The sequence below is a fragment of the Python bivittatus genome, unplaced genomic scaffold, assembly GCF_059951505.1.
Source record: "Python bivittatus isolate LINGU-HERP-01145 unplaced genomic scaffold, Pbiv_v1 ctg000850_np1212, whole genome shotgun sequence".
NCBI lineage: Eukaryota > Metazoa > Chordata > Lepidosauria > Squamata > Pythonidae > Python > Python bivittatus.
The window spans coordinates 127,543-146,227 of record NW_028277112.1 but is presented as its reverse complement, the minus strand read 5'-3'; the positions used below and the strand labels follow the sequence as shown (position 1 = coordinate 146,227).

The following is an 18,685-nucleotide window of genomic DNA, read 5'->3' as shown; positions in this document are numbered from 1 at the left end:
AGTGGTGGTTTGGGATAGGTAGCAAGGAAAGCAGTGAAAAACCTAACCCAGGGTCTGGAAGCTGTGAAGATTTGAATGGTTTGAAACAAGGTCAGACTAAATCTCAGAAAATTGGAATGACTGTTGATCCAGGGGCACTCCAGTTCCACTATCAGCACTGGATAGAGTCACCACCCCCCAAAGGAGCCGACTGAAAGTTGAAGATTCTCTTGGATGTACAGCTCCTGCTAGAAGAGCAGGGGGAGGCTATGGCCAGCAGGGGTTTTGCACCAGTTGAGGCTGGTTGTATTCCATCATTCTAGGATCCAGTCTGAGATTGTTTCAATCCATTCAAATCCTCAAAGCCTATTCTCCAGTCACTACATTGATTCCCAATAGCTTTTCAGGTCCAAAAGTGCTGTTTTGATTTTTAAAGCCTTACACAGCTTGGCTCTAGGGTATTTTAGGCACCATCTGCTCCAAGTGGATTCTGCCTGGCCCATGCTTCCACACTGGGACAGGCTGATGAGAGGTCCATCCCTACATGCGTACAAAGAAGCATGGCCCCAAAAGCTGTCCTTCTCTGTGCCTGCCACCATGTTTTTGACCTCCTTGCCTCTGGAGGCTTGCCTGCCACTCTTATTCACTTTTCACAAACTGGTGAAACCATTTTATTTCAGCAGGTTTTCAGGATGTAGATGATTGATTCATGGAGTAGATGACGATTTTTCATAATACTGTTTCATTGTTGGCTTTAATGCTTCCTTATACTGCCAGGAGCCTAACAAAGCTGGGTGTTAGAAAAGTACAGTAAAACAAGTAAATAAAAAAAGTTCGTATTTAATCTGTATCTATAATATAAATGTTATTAAATACAGTATTATGCAAGAACAATATTTAAATGTAATTTTTTCTTAACCAAAGTTAAGTGTGCATCTGAACTCAGTCATAATCGGCTGCAAAGCAGGACAAATCTGCTATATAAACACTTACATGTGTTAAATTTAAAAATATAAAGTTCCTTTCAAAGAAAAAGGTGATCCCCCTGCATATACATTAAAAATCAATTGGATTTAGCTTTGTTCATCATAACACTGAAAATGTCTTTCCATGTCATGTTGCTTAACATGGTTCAAGAACAATGTAGGGTTTGTATTCTTTTTTCCTTTCCTTATTAATCTTAGTCATATTTCTGCTATAAGAATAGCATTCAGTGGTTCTTTTTAAAATCAGAACTGGAAATTATATTGTGATTCAATTTAGTTAATATTAATCTTGGTGCAGACAGAATGTTATATTACAATTAATGGTGAAAGAAACAGAGGAAGATTGCAGATGGGGTAAATCTGAAAGCAGATACTGCAGGGGGAATAAATCTGAAACCCACATGACACTCTTTGGTTTTCAGTTATACACGACTCCTTCTGCACTGGACAAATTTACTAAGTTTACTGATTGTGATCTCTGACTTAAGAATGACAGATTTTGCCAATGTGCCTTACCAACTATAATAAGAGTTTTAAAAAAATATTTTAAATTTGAAGATTTGAACAGTAGGGTTCTGTTCTTTTTGAGGACCAGAAAAAAAAAGCAGAAATGTGCAAAGTGTTTTGAATCTGAATTATTTTTAGCTTGAAAATACACTCTTGAGTTTTGAAGTAAGCTGCACTGACCTCACCAGAAGCATTTCCAGATAAAAATGGCCATCTGGAGTTTGAAACAGGATCATTTTAAGGTTAGAACTTACCTACAGAGGCCAAAACATCCTATTCCAGAGTGGGGCATTTTGAACTCAAAATTATTCAACTCTGAAATATTATGCACAATTTTAGCAGTATGCCTGATAAAATAAGATTTCATACTTACATCATAGAAAAGTTTTCTATCTGCAGCAAGCCGTTTAGATGCTAAAGTCTTAGTGACATGATAGAAGGTAAGTAAAGCTCTATGTTGGCGAAGATCATCTTGAATTTTAACAGATTCTACAAGGGTAGGAATAAGTTCTGGCCACTGTCTAGGACAATCCAGCCTAGCAACTTTTGCAATCAGTACAGAAATCTGTGTGGCAATCTGCAAAGACAATCAAACAAAATACTCAACATTAAGCTAACAGGCATACTGAAGCTACAGTCCAAACAGAGTCATGCTTCACATCTATTGAAAATTCAGCAACATTGAATCATATATTGCAGAAAAATTAATTCAACCCATGATTAAGACTGTAAGAACTAAACAAAAACCATTAATACCTTTAGACTCAGAAAGGAAATAATGTAGCATGGAGTGATCTCACTCATTTTTCCCAACCAGCCAAAATACAGGCAGTCCTCAACTTATGATCACAATTGGGGCCAGAATTTCCATCACTAAGCAATGCTGTTGTAAGATGTGACACCACATGACCGCATCACTTAGAGACGGCAATCTCTGCACTTCCCATTTCTTCCCAAATTCCACCAGTCGTTAGCCAAAGACCCACCCCAATCCAAGCATTCCAGGCTTGGTCCCTCCCAGCCTCGAGCCTCCATACAGTACTCCAATGACCCCCACCTGCCTATCTCCCCCCCATCTCTGCCCTTCTGGCTGCCCTGCACCCTGCCTTGCGGGGCGGTAAGCAGCCCCAGAACCACATGGCTCTGGGGCTGTTTGCCACACTGCAGTTCAGGGGTATCTTGGCTCTCCGCAGCTCTGGGGCTGCAAGAAGCCACAGTGCAGCACAAAGCCCTTCACAGCACAAAGCCCAGCCCAGCAGTGTGGCACAAAGGGGCTGCAAGAAGCCCAAGCCATAGCGTGAAGCCTTTCACAGCATGAAGCCCAACTCCAGCCTGGCCCAGCAATGTGATGCGAACCTGCAGCTGCCCCAGCCCGGTCCCAACTGCACTCATCCTTGCCACCCTGCACTCCAAGGTCCCTGTCGCCCTGCCACCCCAGCTGACCTTCACTGTCTTCTTGCTCCCACTGCTGACGAAGTATGTCCAGCCTGGCCCTTCGCAAGGCAGCTGCTGGCCAAGTGAAGCCATCTTCCCCAGGTCTCACAAGGAAACCACCATGTGCAACCTGGGGAAGAAAGCCTTATGCAGTCAGTAGCTGCTTCATGAAGGGCCAGGCCAGGCATGCCTCATCAGCAGTAGCTGGAAGAAGATGGCGAAGGTCAGGTGGGGATGGCAAGGCATGCGCAGGGTGGCCAAAGGGGCATAGATGGGGGGAACATAGGCAGGTGGGGGGAACTGAAGCTCCCCTTTGGTCCTAAGTGCGGGCAGGCTGCCAAGCACCTAAATTTTGATCATGTGACCACAGGGGCACTGCAACAGCCCTAACTTCAGGGACTGGTCATAAGTTCCTTCGTACAGCACTGCCGTAGCTTCAAACAATCGCTGAACAAATGGTCATAAGTCAAGGACTACCTGTATACTTCATTCTATTTTCTCTTTCAACAGTTTCTCCCTGATAAGAGTCAATTAGTTTTCCATGACTACTGAGCACATCTGCCATTGCATTTGGATTCTTTCTGATTATTTTTCTAAAATATTTTGTACATCCACAAACCTTAGGGGCCTCCCCATGTCTATCAATATCTCTCTTATATGCAGATGGCACCATTTTGACTGTAGAAGGATCAATTGTCCCGAGTGGGGAGAAATATAAAATGCAAACTATGCAGCTAAATTAAATTTTCTAATTTTTACTTTGACAGTGAAATTTATGATCTGGAATAAGTTCCATATCAAAAATAAGAGAAAAGATGACACAATTAGAAAACATATATTTAGTGAAAGACAGAGAAAGATAAAGTGTATTTCTGTGGAAACTGTATTTGGCCCACATTAGATTTCTAGAATACAATGCCAAATCTACTTTTTATGAAGTACTATTGATTTTGATGAAGTTAACTTCCATGAAAGAAATCTCAAAATTGGAATGTTATTTCAATAGTTCAATGATCAATGTGTCTTTATATATAGCTGAGATATAAATAAATTGGTTTTTTTTCTTCAAATAACTACAGGAGTTGAGTAACTGGTATAGCTGGTGGCACAGGAGTGACAAATCTCAGAACTAGAAAGTCTCAAGATTAATTCCTAGCATATAGAATTAGAAAAATTTTGGACTAAATCCCTGAAAAGTTCCTGCTAGTCAATGTTGATGTTAATACTGGGCTAGATGGACCAATTAAACAAATAAGCATAAAGCAGTTTCCATATTTTTTCCACTTCAAAAATAAAGCCTTATCACTGAGCAAATATTTTTTTTTAAAAAAGCACATTTTCAATATGCTATAAATACAAAATGCAAAATAGAAGTATACAGGTAGTTCCCAGTTTAAGAATGAGTTCCATTCCCAAGTTATGTCCTTAAGTCGAATTTGTATGTAAGCCAGATCACTATTATTGTATAATACTGTATAAGTATTATTATGTAATTAATGCAAACCATTGTGTACTTAACTCGAATTTTACTACAATAGGCTCTGTTCTTAATTATGGGTCATCCTTAAACTGGGCATTCTTAATCTGGGGACTACTTGTACTTTCATTTTTGTGATATTTTAGCTCTGTCAATCATTTGTAAGCTGTCACAAGACTGTAGTTTTTGTTGCAAAAAACAGCCGTGTTTTGAGCTCAATATAACTGCTTAAGGATTTGAAATGGTTACATTCAGAACTTTTTGCACAGCACTTCACAGCATCTTATCTAAACAGCTGAGTCCAAAATGTCCAAGTAGTTCTGAGTAGAGCCCTTATCTACAGTGACCATGTTTTTTTGGAAAAAAATAAAGGACAAACCTGAAAAAAGGGGCAAATCTGAAAGAGGTTCATAAGGATTTAAAAAATTGTTTATGCTTTACAAAGGAAAATTCAAGAGCGAAACCAAACAAATAAATTAAATTAAATTAATCTAAAGGAGAGTTTTCTGAAATAAAGGATGTCCTTTGTAATAAAGGATGTATGGTCACTCTACACATACCACACTTCTGTTTCAAAAGGGCATGCACAACTACAGTGATCACTGGACCCCTCACCAAAGCCCATAGGGTTACAGGTTATACACCCTCCAGAAATGATACATGGGACAAAAGAAGTATACTTTATAACATGACTTTACTGCAGGAACAAAGAATCTGGTAACAACATGGGGTGACCTTCTCTGGGCTGACCTAGTGCCTCTACATTCTGCTCTTCTAGAGACTCCAAGCCTGCCCTTTCTACTGATACTAGCACCTTCCACTACCTTTATTGTACCCAGATATGACCCTTTCACAGCATGAAAAAGACAACAACCTGGGTTTTGCTATCTGTCTCCTTCCCTTTCAGGGTCATCAGGCAATTTCAGTTTGCCTGCTCTGCCTAATATGGACTTCAGCATCATGTATGTAAGAAGAATATTACTATCCCAAACACACTATGTTTAATTATTGTTTTTAATCTGAATTTATGAAGAGGGGAATTGTACACCACCCAGTCAGCTTCAATTGGAGCAGCTTATAACGCTTACAAAATAAAGTACCAGTTTTCAAATAATGCCATGAATCAGACAGAGTAAAATGTCTGATGGTTATGTTTTTAAATCTACTCTTAGAAACATGAAATATTATGTCACATATATAAGACTGAACCAATTTTTAAACAATTTTTCACAAAAATAATACAGCCTTAGAGAAAGAGTTAATAGATCCAATTTTCATATCATCACTAACCTGATTTACTGGTTCATTGAAATTAGCAATAAGTCCTGCACGCAGAGTAGATTTCTCTTCTTCTGACAGAGCACTGTTTATTGGAAAATTAAAGTCTATATTAGAAATTACCATGCTTATATAATACCTTCTTTCTTAAACTTTTGAGCACTTTCTATGATCAGCAAGAATAACACAACACTGTAGCATATTTTACAATAATGCATTTTTAACTATACAGATAGTCCTTGAGTTACAACCACTCATTCAGCAACCGTCCAAAATTACAATGATGCTGAACGAGGGGAATTTACAGTTGTGGCTGTCGCAGCAACCTTGTGGTCATATGACCATGATCCAAAAGCTTGGGTGCCCACTCGCAATTACATCACAGCGAGCCGCAGTCATGTAATGTGATGCGTGACCTTCCCTGCTGGCTTCCCACAAGTAAAGTCAATGCAGAAGCCAGCAGGGAAAATCACAGGTTGTTCCCATAAGCCACTCCTGCTACTTTTTCTCCCAAGAAGACCGACTAGGGAGTACAAAATCCCAGGGATCTCATACTCCGTAGCACCCTCCCACCTACCAACACTCTGTAGCGCACATGCACCCACAGCACCCCCCACCTGCCTGCACTCTGTAGTGCATATTTGCGCACCAAATTGCCCACCAGCAGCCCCCACCAAATTGCCCACCTATGGTCTCTAGTGATTTCCCATGGCACCCCCCCCCCCCGCCACAGGACCTACAACCTCTCACACACACTCTGCCTGGGACTTCAGCCTCTTCCCACTTAACAATCCACGGAGTCCTGGGGTTATGACAGCAACCAGGACTGCTGTCGCTAAGTGATGCAGTCACATGCTGTCATGCTTTATGACCACATCGCTTAGCAACAGAAATTCCAGTCCCAATTGCTGTTGTAACCCAAGGACTACCTGTAGAGCTAATCATTTAGGGATTTGATATTTGTAAAATGAAGCAATAACATACTACAAATCAATAATAATATGCTAGAAAAACTTTTCTTTTATTGAAATGTTTTATAAAAGTATTTACTCCCTTGGGCTGAATTACACTCCTAATGACTAAACAGACATGTTTGGGCAGTTTACCTTGGCAACAATATAGAGGTATTTTACTGTTAAGTTTTTCCAGAATGTGTCAGGCTTTTCCCTAATCAATACTGGAACTGGAAACCTCACAGGCAGTGATTCAAAGACATGGTGAAGATTACTGGTAGTCCTTGACTTATGACCACAATTGAGACCAGAACGTTCATCTCTAAGTGATGCGGTCATTGAGTTGTGCCTCATTTTAACGCCATTTTTGCCACAGCTGTTAAACGAATCATGTGGTCATTAAGCGAATTGCTTGTTGGAAGCCCCCTGGGAAGGTCGCAAATGGCAAACATGTGACCCCTCGATGCTGCAACGTTCCTAAATACATGCCAGTTGCCAAGCGCCCAAATTTTGTTCATGTGACCGCGGGGACGCTGCAATGTTTGTAAGCATGAGGACCAGTTACAAGTCACTTTTTTCAATGCCATCGTAACTTCAAATGGTCATTAAATGAATGGTCATAAGTCGAGGACTCCCTATATTGCAAGAAATAAAAAATTATTCATGAAGAAATCCAGTATACCAGGTATAGTCCTCCCTAGCCACAGAAGCCATCCGTGTGATTTTAGGCCAGTCTCTCTCAGCCCAACCCACTTCACACAGTTGTTGATGTGGGAAAAATAGGAGGTAGGAGCATTATGTACATTACCTTTACAAAATAAAGCTGGGATATATATCAGTCAAATGCAGGCCATATTTATAATGAAAGCATGGCTCAAATCATGTGCTTCTTTCTCCTGCCTATGTGGCTTAATGGACTGGGAACAACTTGCCTTTGACAGGAGTGGTTGACATCTGTGTATTGTTATTTTAACAGTCCAATCTGATCTCAGATTCTTTGCTTCTGATGTTGCCTGACCTAGGACTCACAGAATGGTTCTACAATTTCCTAGGCCAGGTCATACCCTGATACTGTACAATCTCCCATCTAGATGCTACTTGCTGACCTGTACATATGACAGTATGTCTGTAACAAAATGAGGTTTTTCTTCTTCCTTATCAGAACACATCTTGCCTAGGTATATGCTGACCAAAGTGTGCCAATTCCACATCATGATTTAGCTCAGAAATAGGCAAGCATTTGGTGACCAGAGGCTGTACTTAATGCATATTGGGGAGTGATCTCAGTAGATAAAGCAATAAAGCATGAGAGATTTGAATCTAGAGGGAAATTGAGATATCTTATTTTGGGGGTTTTCAACTGTTAAGCTTAACCTAGGGTTTATATTTTAAGTAGCATGGAATTCCCATTTCAAAATGATGGATGACAATACAACGGTTTTACACAGCTGCGCTCCTGATCAAGCCATCCTAAGGATCAATTGGTCAGTTTGAACCTCACTCTGGGTGATACCAACTATAAGTACATTTGGTTTGTAACATCTTTCTTGGCATTTTGATAACAGCTGATATCCCAATATATTGTGAAATTCTAAAGGTCTTCCTGCAAGCTGCTTTTGTATGATTTCTTAAGTATCCAAATTCCTGAAAAGTTTTAGCTGGCTAGTTCCATTTCATTTTATTTTAAAAGCAATCAACCATTTCTGAACTGTGTTCATATTGGTGTTTTAACACATATACTTTAATTATTTTGCTTAGCCTAACTAACTAACTAACATATCTAACTTCCAAGTATACATGCTTATCTAATTGGAAAGGAGAGTAAAGGATCCAATGAAAAAAAGGACTATCAGTGGACTCCACAGCAGTTCATACTGAAACTTGGAAATATATAGTCCTTTTCAGTATTTTTTATACAACATACTAATGTATGTAGAAACAGCACTTCAGAGCGTATAAGATATTTAGACCCAAACATATACATTCAAAAGAGAAATATCCTCTTAACCAGGGTTTGTTCATTTATTTTACCAAATAAGAGCAAAGAATAATTGTTTGAAAACCTTAAATTTTAACAATAATTTATAGTATAGGAGAATCTGATTAAAAGCCCCATTACTAAAAACACAGATCGGGCTTCAAAACCTATTTGCTCCTTCCTAGTATAATACTTATCTCTATATTCTAGTAACACCTTCAGAAAGATTAGAAAACAAGATAACAGGTACCTCTTAGTATATGTTGCTGTTAAGAAACAAATTTCTCTTCTAGCTTATATTTCTTAGGATTTCACACTACTATATTTGTGAAAATCTTCAAAGACTTGCCAGTTTTTAGGCATTAAGAACATTTGATCAGCTGACAAAATATGTAACAAGATAAAAAATAGTTAAAAATATAAATTAATATTACAGATATAAGCAGGGATGTTTCCTAATGTGCTTTAAACATATGAATGTAGTGAATATTAAAAATGAAAAAGAAAAGATATTTTATAAATTTCATGTGTTGCAACACTGACATCTACAGGATGGTAGAAATTACATTTTTATGGTCTTCACATTCAACAGCAGTCTTATTATTTAACTATTTTCTTTATTACTAAATGTTTCCATAATTTTGATAATGTCTGTGAAGTTCCTTAAAACTTGAAGTAAACTAATTGAAGTATTACTAATCAGAATCAAAATAAACTAAATAGAAAAACAGATAGCTAATATTCACAGAAAATTATCTTAGAAAAGGGTCTTATAATTTTTTACTATGTTATTTTTAATTTAACATGTATATATCAAAGGGTTTCAGAGTAGCAAATGAAAGCTTTGAGCTGTCAGAAGAAGAACAAGGGACAACACAGAACAGAAGAAAAGACAATGTATCTCTGAAATACAGAGAGGATAAACTGGGGAAGAATATATGAGAAGAGGCAGGTTAATAGGCGACTTTCTGTCATGAGGAACTGAAATAAACGTGTAGTCATCAGCTGGTGAAATGTGCTGTCTGCTATAAGCAGGGATCAGGAGTGTGGAAGAATAACCCAGACAGTTATCCCTTTCTGCATATATATATGTAGACAAATGTTATTGAAAATAACTACTGTCATATTATAATGACCTTGAAGGTCCAGGAAAGAATCTCAAGAGCTTAGAGCTCAGCTGACCTTCTGATCTTTTCTTCCAGTGAGAAAAGGAAGACTACTGCAAGTGAACTACTGACTACTGAAGAAAGAGATTTGATTTCTGGAATCACAGTTATCTGGGTAATTGATTGCTGGCACAGATAGCTGCAAGTCAGGAAATCAGTATTATTTTTAAAAGTACAACTGCAGGGACACAGAGAAGATTAGAAAGGTATTCCTTACTGTATTGCCATACGTCTCCAATAGCGGTCAATTCCATTTTTGAAGTATAGAACAGCCAACCACCTCACATTTATATCCAAACTGTGATTGGTGAATATATTCTGTAAGAAAAAAAAAGAGTTTAGCACAACTATCTGTCTGTCTGTCTATCTATGGCATGTTTTACCAATGAGGCATGGTACAACAGTTGCAAGAATCTATATTGCTGAATTTGGTGGTGGCGGCGGAGGGTGTTCATTGTACAGTTTAGCAAATCCTATAGTTGTTGGCCTAATAAGATATGTAACACAGACTTAAGGTTCACATTAGGGTTGAGTAGTGTTTTGAGTTTGATTCCCAAGAAAATGCTGAAATATGCAAGGCACGAACTTCTTGAAGTCTTAGAGCAGCTATCTTTTCCCAGGATTACTTGGCAGTTACACGAGGCAGGCTTAATCTCAGGAAAAGATATAGCTGCTTTAAGGAGTTGCAGAGAGATAGTATTCATACTTACAAAGCACATTTTAGAGATTATTTCCACAGAATTCCCTAATTCACACATTTAGCTGTCGTAGTATGATATATGGATTCAATTCAGGTGTCAGTTTAATTCAGAACATTTCAGAATACTGATTTAATCATGAACACTGTTTGAGTGCTACAGAAGTTGTTCTATATTCTTAGTTTGAAGGTGATAATGATAGTTGGCCAGTTTCTTGTATTATATTTAAACACTTCATTAACTGTAGCAGGAGGGCAATCATAAGGAAAATAGCACTTTTTGTTTGAAAACACAAGTAGTAGTCCATCTGGAAGCTTGTTTGTTTGTTCATTTATTTAATTTCCGCCCTGCCCATCTCCCCCCAATGGGGGACTCTGGGCAGCTCACAACACGTTAAAACAATAAATATACAATTAAAACCTATAACAATACATATTCACAAAAATAAAAGGGAAGAAATCCAGGAGGCCAATGGTTCAAGGCAACAACGCCAGGCCACTAAGGGATTAGCCCACCCCACGGTTGATGATCCCCCTCCTCGCCCCAGGCCAGATGGCAGAGCCAGGTCTTCAGATCCCTCCAAAAGGCCAGGAGTGAGGGGGCCAATCTCACCTCCAGGGGCAAGATATTCCAAAGTGCGGGGGCTACCGCAGAGAAGGCCCTTCTGGACCCCCCTAGTCGTAGTTCTTTTGCCAAAGGGATCCGGAGCATGCCCTCTCTGTGTGATCAGGTGGGACGGGATGAACTCGTGGGGGAGAGGCGGTCCCTCAGGTAACCTGGTCCCATGCCATGTAGGGCTTTAAAGGTGATAACTAACACCTTGAATTGGACCCGGAAGCAAACTGGTACCCAATGCAGCTCGTGAAGCAGTGGTGTAATATGGGTCCTTCTTTGGGACCCAAAAATAGCTCGCGCGGCTGCATTCTGGACCAGCTGAAGCTTCCGGATACTCCTCAAGGGTAGCCCCATGTAGAGCGCATTGCAGTAGTCTATCTGGGAGATAACAAGGGCATGAGTAATCATTCAAAGGGCATCCCGACCCAGGAAAGAGCATAACTGGTGCACAACCCGAAGTGCACCATAGGCGCAATCCTATCCAAGGCCCCGGCTGCCTCCCTATTCCAAGCAGCAGCCAAGGCCTCCGCTGGACCGTGCAGATGATCCATGGTAATACCCCCCCAGCTCCCTCTGAAACCCTGACAGGTCCATCAGGTGCTGGGGGCAGACCAATCGCCTGGGTCCTGCCTCCCTGCGGAGGGGGTTGACATAGGAGAAATTCAGGGTCACCAGGACGTGATCTGACCATGACAAGGGGCAAAGCTGTAAATCTCCCCTCAGATCACTTTGCCATTGCTCCACAAGAAAACCAAGTCCGGCATGTGGCCACTGTCTCGGGTTGGGTCCCGCATAATTTGCAACAGGCCCATGGCTGCCATGGTAGCCATGAACTCTCAAGCTGCCTCCAAGGTCCATCCCAGGGATGGCAAGTTGAAGTCCTCCAGAACCATAAGCCTGGGGAACTCCACCACCCGCCCCAAGATGGCCTCCAGCAGCTCAGGCAGGGAGGTTGCCACACAGCAGGGAGGCTGGTACAGTAGCAGCACTCCCAACTGTTTAGTTTAATTATAATTCATACACATAGTTGAACAATATAGTTAAGATGTGGTCATCTGAACTGAGTTACTGTGATGTAATTTGTACTGAATGTACTACAACATTTATTGTTACTTGGTGATATCTCAAGGAAAAATCATGTGTATTTTTTTTTTTCATGCACTTTTCATAATACTCACATAAATAAGATGAGATCACAATCATCCATTCCATCAACTTCTTTAATGAAATTTAATGTAATTATCAATAGTAAAACTTTGTCATTATACACCACACATACATGCTTTTATATAAGCTCTATATTTTGTCCTCTATAACTTATTTGCTTATTGACATTCCATGCCAAACTCACTGCCAATTTTGCAAAATACAGTACAAGCCATATAAAATTCTTATTCAATTAAATTAAAATAAACAAACACATTTTTCTTAATTAGAAGGGCTAGACAATAATTTCAAACTCTTAAGATTTTAGGCAAACAGAATACAGGTTCCTTAATTGGAAAAAATTACAGGTGGTCCTCGGTTAACAACCACTCATTCAATGACCATTTGAACTTGCAACAGCACTGAACAAATGGTACTTATGACTGGTCTTCAAAGTCCTGGCTGTCACAGCATCCCTGCAATCACTTGATCATGATCCAGGCGCTCAGCAACCGGTCCAGATTTCCAATCATTGCAGCATCCCACAGTCACATGATCATGATTTGCAATCTTCCCTGCCAGCTTCCCACAAGCAAAGTCAATGGGGAAGATGGCAGGAAGTCGTAAGTTACAACACAAGGTCCTCGCTTAACAACCTGCGGTAATTCACTTAATGACAATAACCGAGGACTGCCAGAACTGCCATCACTAAGCATCGCTTTATGACCACATTGCTTAGCAATGGAAATTCCAATCCCAATTACTGTTGTTAAGCACAGACTACCTGTACTTGCCAATTACTAAGAGAAAAATGACAAAGAAAAACAAGCATTCTCCTGCACCTATTAATTCCCCAAGCAAAGGAATTTTTTTTCATTGTTTTACACATTAGAGTATGCAGGAAAATCTGTTCCATATTCTACTTATATAACTTTGAATCAGCACTGCACCTGTTTCAAATATATGAAAGCTAAATTCAGTGTTAACATTCTGCTCTATCCTGGTTGGATGTGTTCGCTATTAATTTTTGGGACTTAAGAATACTGGTTGAAATTCAGCAGTGCCTTTCTATTAGAATAGTAAATCTTTTGATGTAGGAAATCTCATTCTCAATCATGCGGATTCATGTGTACCATGTTCACAATAGAGGGAATAGAGTGTGAAGGACTGTCATTCCATATGCCCACTCAACCACAACATAGTGAATAGCTAGCATTTAGACAGATCTCAAAATCCATTCCTTTAGATATCTTACCAAGAAGACATGCAAAAGTATAACACTTTCAGTAACAAAGACAGGAACTATCAAATAATACTGCATCTACCTAAAAAAGTTTCATTAAAACTATTCTGCTTATTTCATGTCTAAATTTCTTCAGATATCTGTGTGTATGTTATACATGTTCTTATAATAAAATGTATTTATTAATTTTTAAATACTTTCCTTCAATGTCTTGATTCATGTCCAGGTTTTAATATTCTTATGTATACACTGTAAACATTCATGTAAGTATTTTCAATGTATTCTTATAGAAACCATGAGAACCTGTTATTGTTTTTATTTATTCTTGTAAGCCATCTGGAGTCACTGTGAGTTGGGCAGCCATATAAATTGCTTAGATAGATAGATAGATAGATAGATAGATAGATAGATAGATAGATAGATAGATAGACAGACAGACAGACAGACAGACAGACAGACAGACAGACAGACCGACCGACCGACCGACCGACCGACCCACTAGAAATTACATAATCACTTGCATTAATTGTTGGCACAGAAATGGTAAGTTAACTAATTTTATCTCACTCTTATCTTGGTGTTCACTGACTCTATTTAGACTTACAATTAGTGATTTTAATATAAAACAATGGATAGTATTGTAGTATAGTATGAAAAAGGAAGATAATTCCAGTTGTTCTGAATAAGTGCTGGAAACACATCTATGCCTCACCAACAGGGCCTTTGCAAACCTCTGATTAAATATGGATTATCCCACAAAGGTGAAGGAAAAAAGCTACCTTATCAATTGGGAATGAGGAGAGAAGAACCAAAGCACCCAGTACATCAAAACAGCAATTTCAACCCTCACAAAAGCTAGGAAGCTGCTTTTTCATTCACTTCCAATCAACAAAAGGCATGCATTTTCCTAATAGTTTGCCTCTTGTGCTTAATCACAAATGTGCCCATAATAAACATATTTTCTATAATACTAATCTATTATGAAGGAACTGCTACGACAGATACAAAAGTATATTCCTTATAGGAAAATAGCCACAGGGTAAGAAAAAAAGGAAGTAAGATTGACTAAGAGGCACTTGAGCAAATGTACTTACCAACAAAACTGAATAGAAGCCTGGTTGTGTCTCCCACTGTTTCAGTTGTTCCTCTGCTGGTTTTAATACAGAAGTATCTTGACTAGTGGCTTGGGTCAAGACTTGAAGAACAATGCTACTGGCACTATGGAGATCCATGAAAATCTATCCAAAACATTTTAGAAAAACGCAGTTAGCTTTCCTAAGAGGTCCTATTGCCTCTTTTGTACTGATTTAAGAATTTATTAAATGAAATATATTAGAGACATTCAAATTTACAAATATTTAAGGTTTTTTCTACAACAATTATTAGCAACAAAATTCATAAAAACTTATAGATCATAATAAAGAATTCATACATCATTGGACTCATCTTATGCAATTACATTACTGAAAACACTATGCTGGGCCAAGTATAATGCCAAAGTGCAATCTGGCATTATATAAATAGGCCCCAGGTTAAAATACTTTATCCACTCTTCCGACACTCTAATTCACTCATACTCACACATGAGATATTAGTGATTTCAAGTACTGAAAATATAAACAGAATATATAACTTTGCAACCACAATGGTCACTCATTCAAAAATACAATCTTAAATTCTGAATAAGTCCAGCAGAAAGCATAGTATTGATTTGCTAAACACAACTAAGTTGCTATGAATATTAATTTTTATATTTCAGGTCCGTTTCCCTCTTCCAATACTTTTGTTAAAGAAACTAGCTCAATTTATGGAGATAAATTTACTGCACCCATTCTACCCAGAGAATTTTTCAAATGTTTAAATAAAAAATTGGATTGCAAAATTTTGCGTAAGACACAAAATGAGACATATTTGCATACATTAGTCAGCTGTTTCAGTGCACAAACAAACCGAATTCTGTTCAGAATTCTGTTGAACAAAGAATTCTAATTATTTTCCATAGAATATAAATTTGTTCTCAAACTTCCCTTTAAAGTGTAATCTTGCAATATTAAAAACAAAGCTGAAATAACAGAACCCCAATGATTCATTAGCATAATTGCCAAAGAGCAACTTACAGTATTCAAATTTTTTAAAAATGGTATAATTCCAACTAAAATCAGGAAGCAAAATAAAACTGTCCTATAAAGCTTACAACTTACATAAAAGGAACACATTTACAGAGTGAAATTTTCTGAAAATTTATGCAATCTTTCATGCATGCTTACATTGCAAGGTGGAAGGAGGATTGATTTCTATAATAAACTGAAATGGCATATAAAAGAAAAACCTGGATAATAAAGATCACACTGATTCTTTCTTGCATTATGCTAACATTCAGACTGCACTCTTTTTTCCTAAAACACCAAAATTACTCAGAAATAACAAGACAGACCCATGAGAATATTACAATAGCTCTACTAGATCAGGCCAAGGACCACTTTAGTTCAACACCTTGTTTCTCTTAACGGCCATCCAAGTGTCTGTGGAGTGCCTGAAAGCAGGAGACAGAGACATACCTTTCTTTCACCATTATTCATCTGCAACTGATATTTGGAGGCATGCTGCCCTAGGATAAAGGTAACACTGACAGGGCTGTCCTCCATGCATAATCCTCTTTTAAAGCCATCTAAGTTACTGGCCATGATCACTGCTTTTAGTAATGAATTCCACAGATTAATTATGCACTATGTGAAGAACTTTCTTTTGTCTGTTCTAAATGTTCTTCCATTCAGCTTCATTAGATGGCTGGAAGTCAGCTTCATATTAGAAGTGCCAACATAACTCAGTAGTTTTGTGAGAAGAAAAATTATGGCATTTCATATTTGGCTTCTGTATTGAGAAGACTTATTGGTCACTGGGCCTTCTAGAAATAAAACCTTCCAGAAAATCAACAGTGGCTGAACACTGAAAAATCAGAAGAGGGCGGAAAAGGAGCACATGGATGGGAAGTTTCTGGGGGCAGGCAAATGAAGTTTTATAGATGCTTAGGTGTCTCTGGGTGCACATGCAGAGATCCCAATCACGCTTTAAAGTAGTATCTCTCAGTGGATGGCAATCATCCCACTAATGGTACATAGCAGTGGTCTAAATGGATGCTAGGCAAGTCCATTCAACTTTCCTCCTGGCAAATGGAAAAGTAATATATACATTTCTTTCCCCTGTTGAAGCTTCCCACTGCAGCTGTTCCAGTGCCACAAGGAGCTGCTGAACCAGCCCTCTGCTTTCCATTGATCTCATCCCCTTTGCATGTGGTTTAGCAGTTACTTCCTTCCTGGGCTTTTATGTATGCCATCTCAGGAGCCAGGCACAGCAGTTGAAGTTCATCTTGTCAAGCCAGGAATCCCTACCTATACTGAATCAATCAAGGAAGTGCTGGGAGAGCATCCTTCTGGAGGATAAAAAGGAGGAGGAAGAAGTTGCAGCAGCAACTTTGATGCACCTAGGGTTAGATTCCTTACTAAATTTATCATTTGGGACTAGCAAGAATAACCCAATCGCTCCTCCTTCCCCCAGATGTTTTAGAAGCTACCTCATCCACCTCCTTTTTGTTCATTCAAGCAAAAGGGCATTAGAGTATTTATTTCTCCAGTAACACATGCAAAGTAGGGAGAGTTCTGGAGTCCTTTAGAATCCAGCCAAATTTCAGCTCAAGCCTGTTCAGAAGTAAAGAGAAAGGTGAGTTTCACCTCTGTAAACATACACATGACTGAAATTTTACATCTTTTTGTTATAATTTTTTATTGAAGAGTTAGTCTAATAACAGAATACCTCTATATGTATAAATGTACTTTCTGGAAGGGGGTGGTGTTGTTTGTATTGTTGTAGGATCCAGGCACTTTTAAAGGACAAGAAGTTTAAGGTTGAAAATTTACTTATTAAAATATACGCTCTGTACTAAACAACAGAAACCATAAGCATCACTTTTAACTTTCCCCAGATTATGCAGCCGTCCGTTCTGCATAATTATTTTTCTCTTTATGAGACTATATGTTTACATTGTTCCAAAACAAGGACGCCTGCTTGTTGGTTTTAATTTCCTGAACTAAAAGAGAAGATGATTGGGGTTCATAATAATGAATTATTTAATTCATTACTTGATTGAGCAATGTGCAACTGCCTTTTCCATTACAACTTAATGTTCATGTGTCCCTCCTTTTAATAAGTCAGATGCAACCTCTAGGAAAGAACAATTTCTTCAGGTATCAGTCACCGAGGAAGAGTTCTACCTGTGGCAACTTTCCAGGAGACGTGACCATGTGTTACGCTGTGGTGAGATGTTCAGTGATACGACAGCTAGCATGTTTGTAAACCAAGGGTTCGGGGCATGAGAGAAAGAAAAACTGCGTCAACAGGCAAAGCATCTCCCGTGACAGAAGAACGTCTCCTCAGGCCGCGGGTCCTCCTCCAGGAGGGTGTCCAAGCGCATCCAGGCTTCAGGATCCACAAGCCTCTTCCTCCTCCACGCGCCTCCCGGGGCTTATCCAGAGGAGAGCGAAGCAGCGTGGCGACCCGCTCATTCACAGCCAGCAGCCCAGAGCGGCTACCGCCGGCTGCCCGGCTCACTTCAGTCACGGCAGGCCGCTCTCCGCGCCCAGGGTGCGGGGCCTCCGCCGGCTCGCTCCCTGACCGGAGCGGGAAAGAGGGACCGGACGGCCACAGCCGGGCGCGCTCTCGTCCTCTCCCTCCCTCCCTCCCTTACTTACCGTTGAAGCCCGAGCGCCTTCCCCTCCGTCCTCGGCCTCGCGCACGCGACTCCCGCTGGTTCTGAAGCTCGCGCCACCAGCCGCGGCTCACCCACCACCGTGCCGCGGCAGTTCGGCGCGCTACCAACGTCATCGCGCGGCGCTCCTCTCCCCCAATCGTCCCCTTCCTCCGCCCGCCTCTTGGCCTCCGGGCCCGCCCGATTCTCTTTTCCGGTGCCTGAGGAGAGGAGAAGAAAAACCTCAGTATAAAAACGGGTTAAAGGCCGATTGAGAAAGAAAACTGGGCGAGAACTCTTTTTTTTTTTTTTTGGACATGTGGTGGGAGAAGAACGCGGCTTCCATTTTTTAGAGGCTGTTGAGATTGTCACTCTCGCTCCCTCCTCCCATGATTCTTCTTTTCCAATAACGACTCCTGTTTTTAAAAGAGCCATGACCAACGGCATTTCTTAACTCTCCTTTGCGCTTTCATAAAGTACTTAA

General features: G+C 39.8%; 1 protein-coding gene across 2 annotated transcripts in view; it reads right to left on the bottom strand.

Annotated features, from left to right (window-relative positions):
• IPO11 (importin 11) overlaps positions 1-18,362 on the bottom strand; it is a 96,230-nt gene extending 77,868 nt beyond the window's left edge. For both annotated transcript variants that reach the window (XM_007424193.4, XM_025164072.2), the window contains exons 1-5: positions 18,206-18,362; positions 14,555-14,698; positions 9,976-10,076; positions 5,674-5,746; positions 1,846-2,049 (exon numbers count right to left, since the gene is read on the bottom strand). In XM_007424193.4, coding sequence (XP_007424255.1) covers positions 1,846-2,049; positions 5,674-5,746; positions 9,976-10,076; positions 14,555-14,692 — 516 coding nt within the window. In that variant the 5' untranslated portion in view covers positions 14,693-14,698; positions 18,206-18,362. The remainder of the gene's footprint in view (positions 1-1,845; positions 2,050-5,673; positions 5,747-9,975; positions 10,077-14,554; positions 14,699-18,205) is intronic.
• Positions 18,363-18,685: the final 323 nt, after the last annotated feature.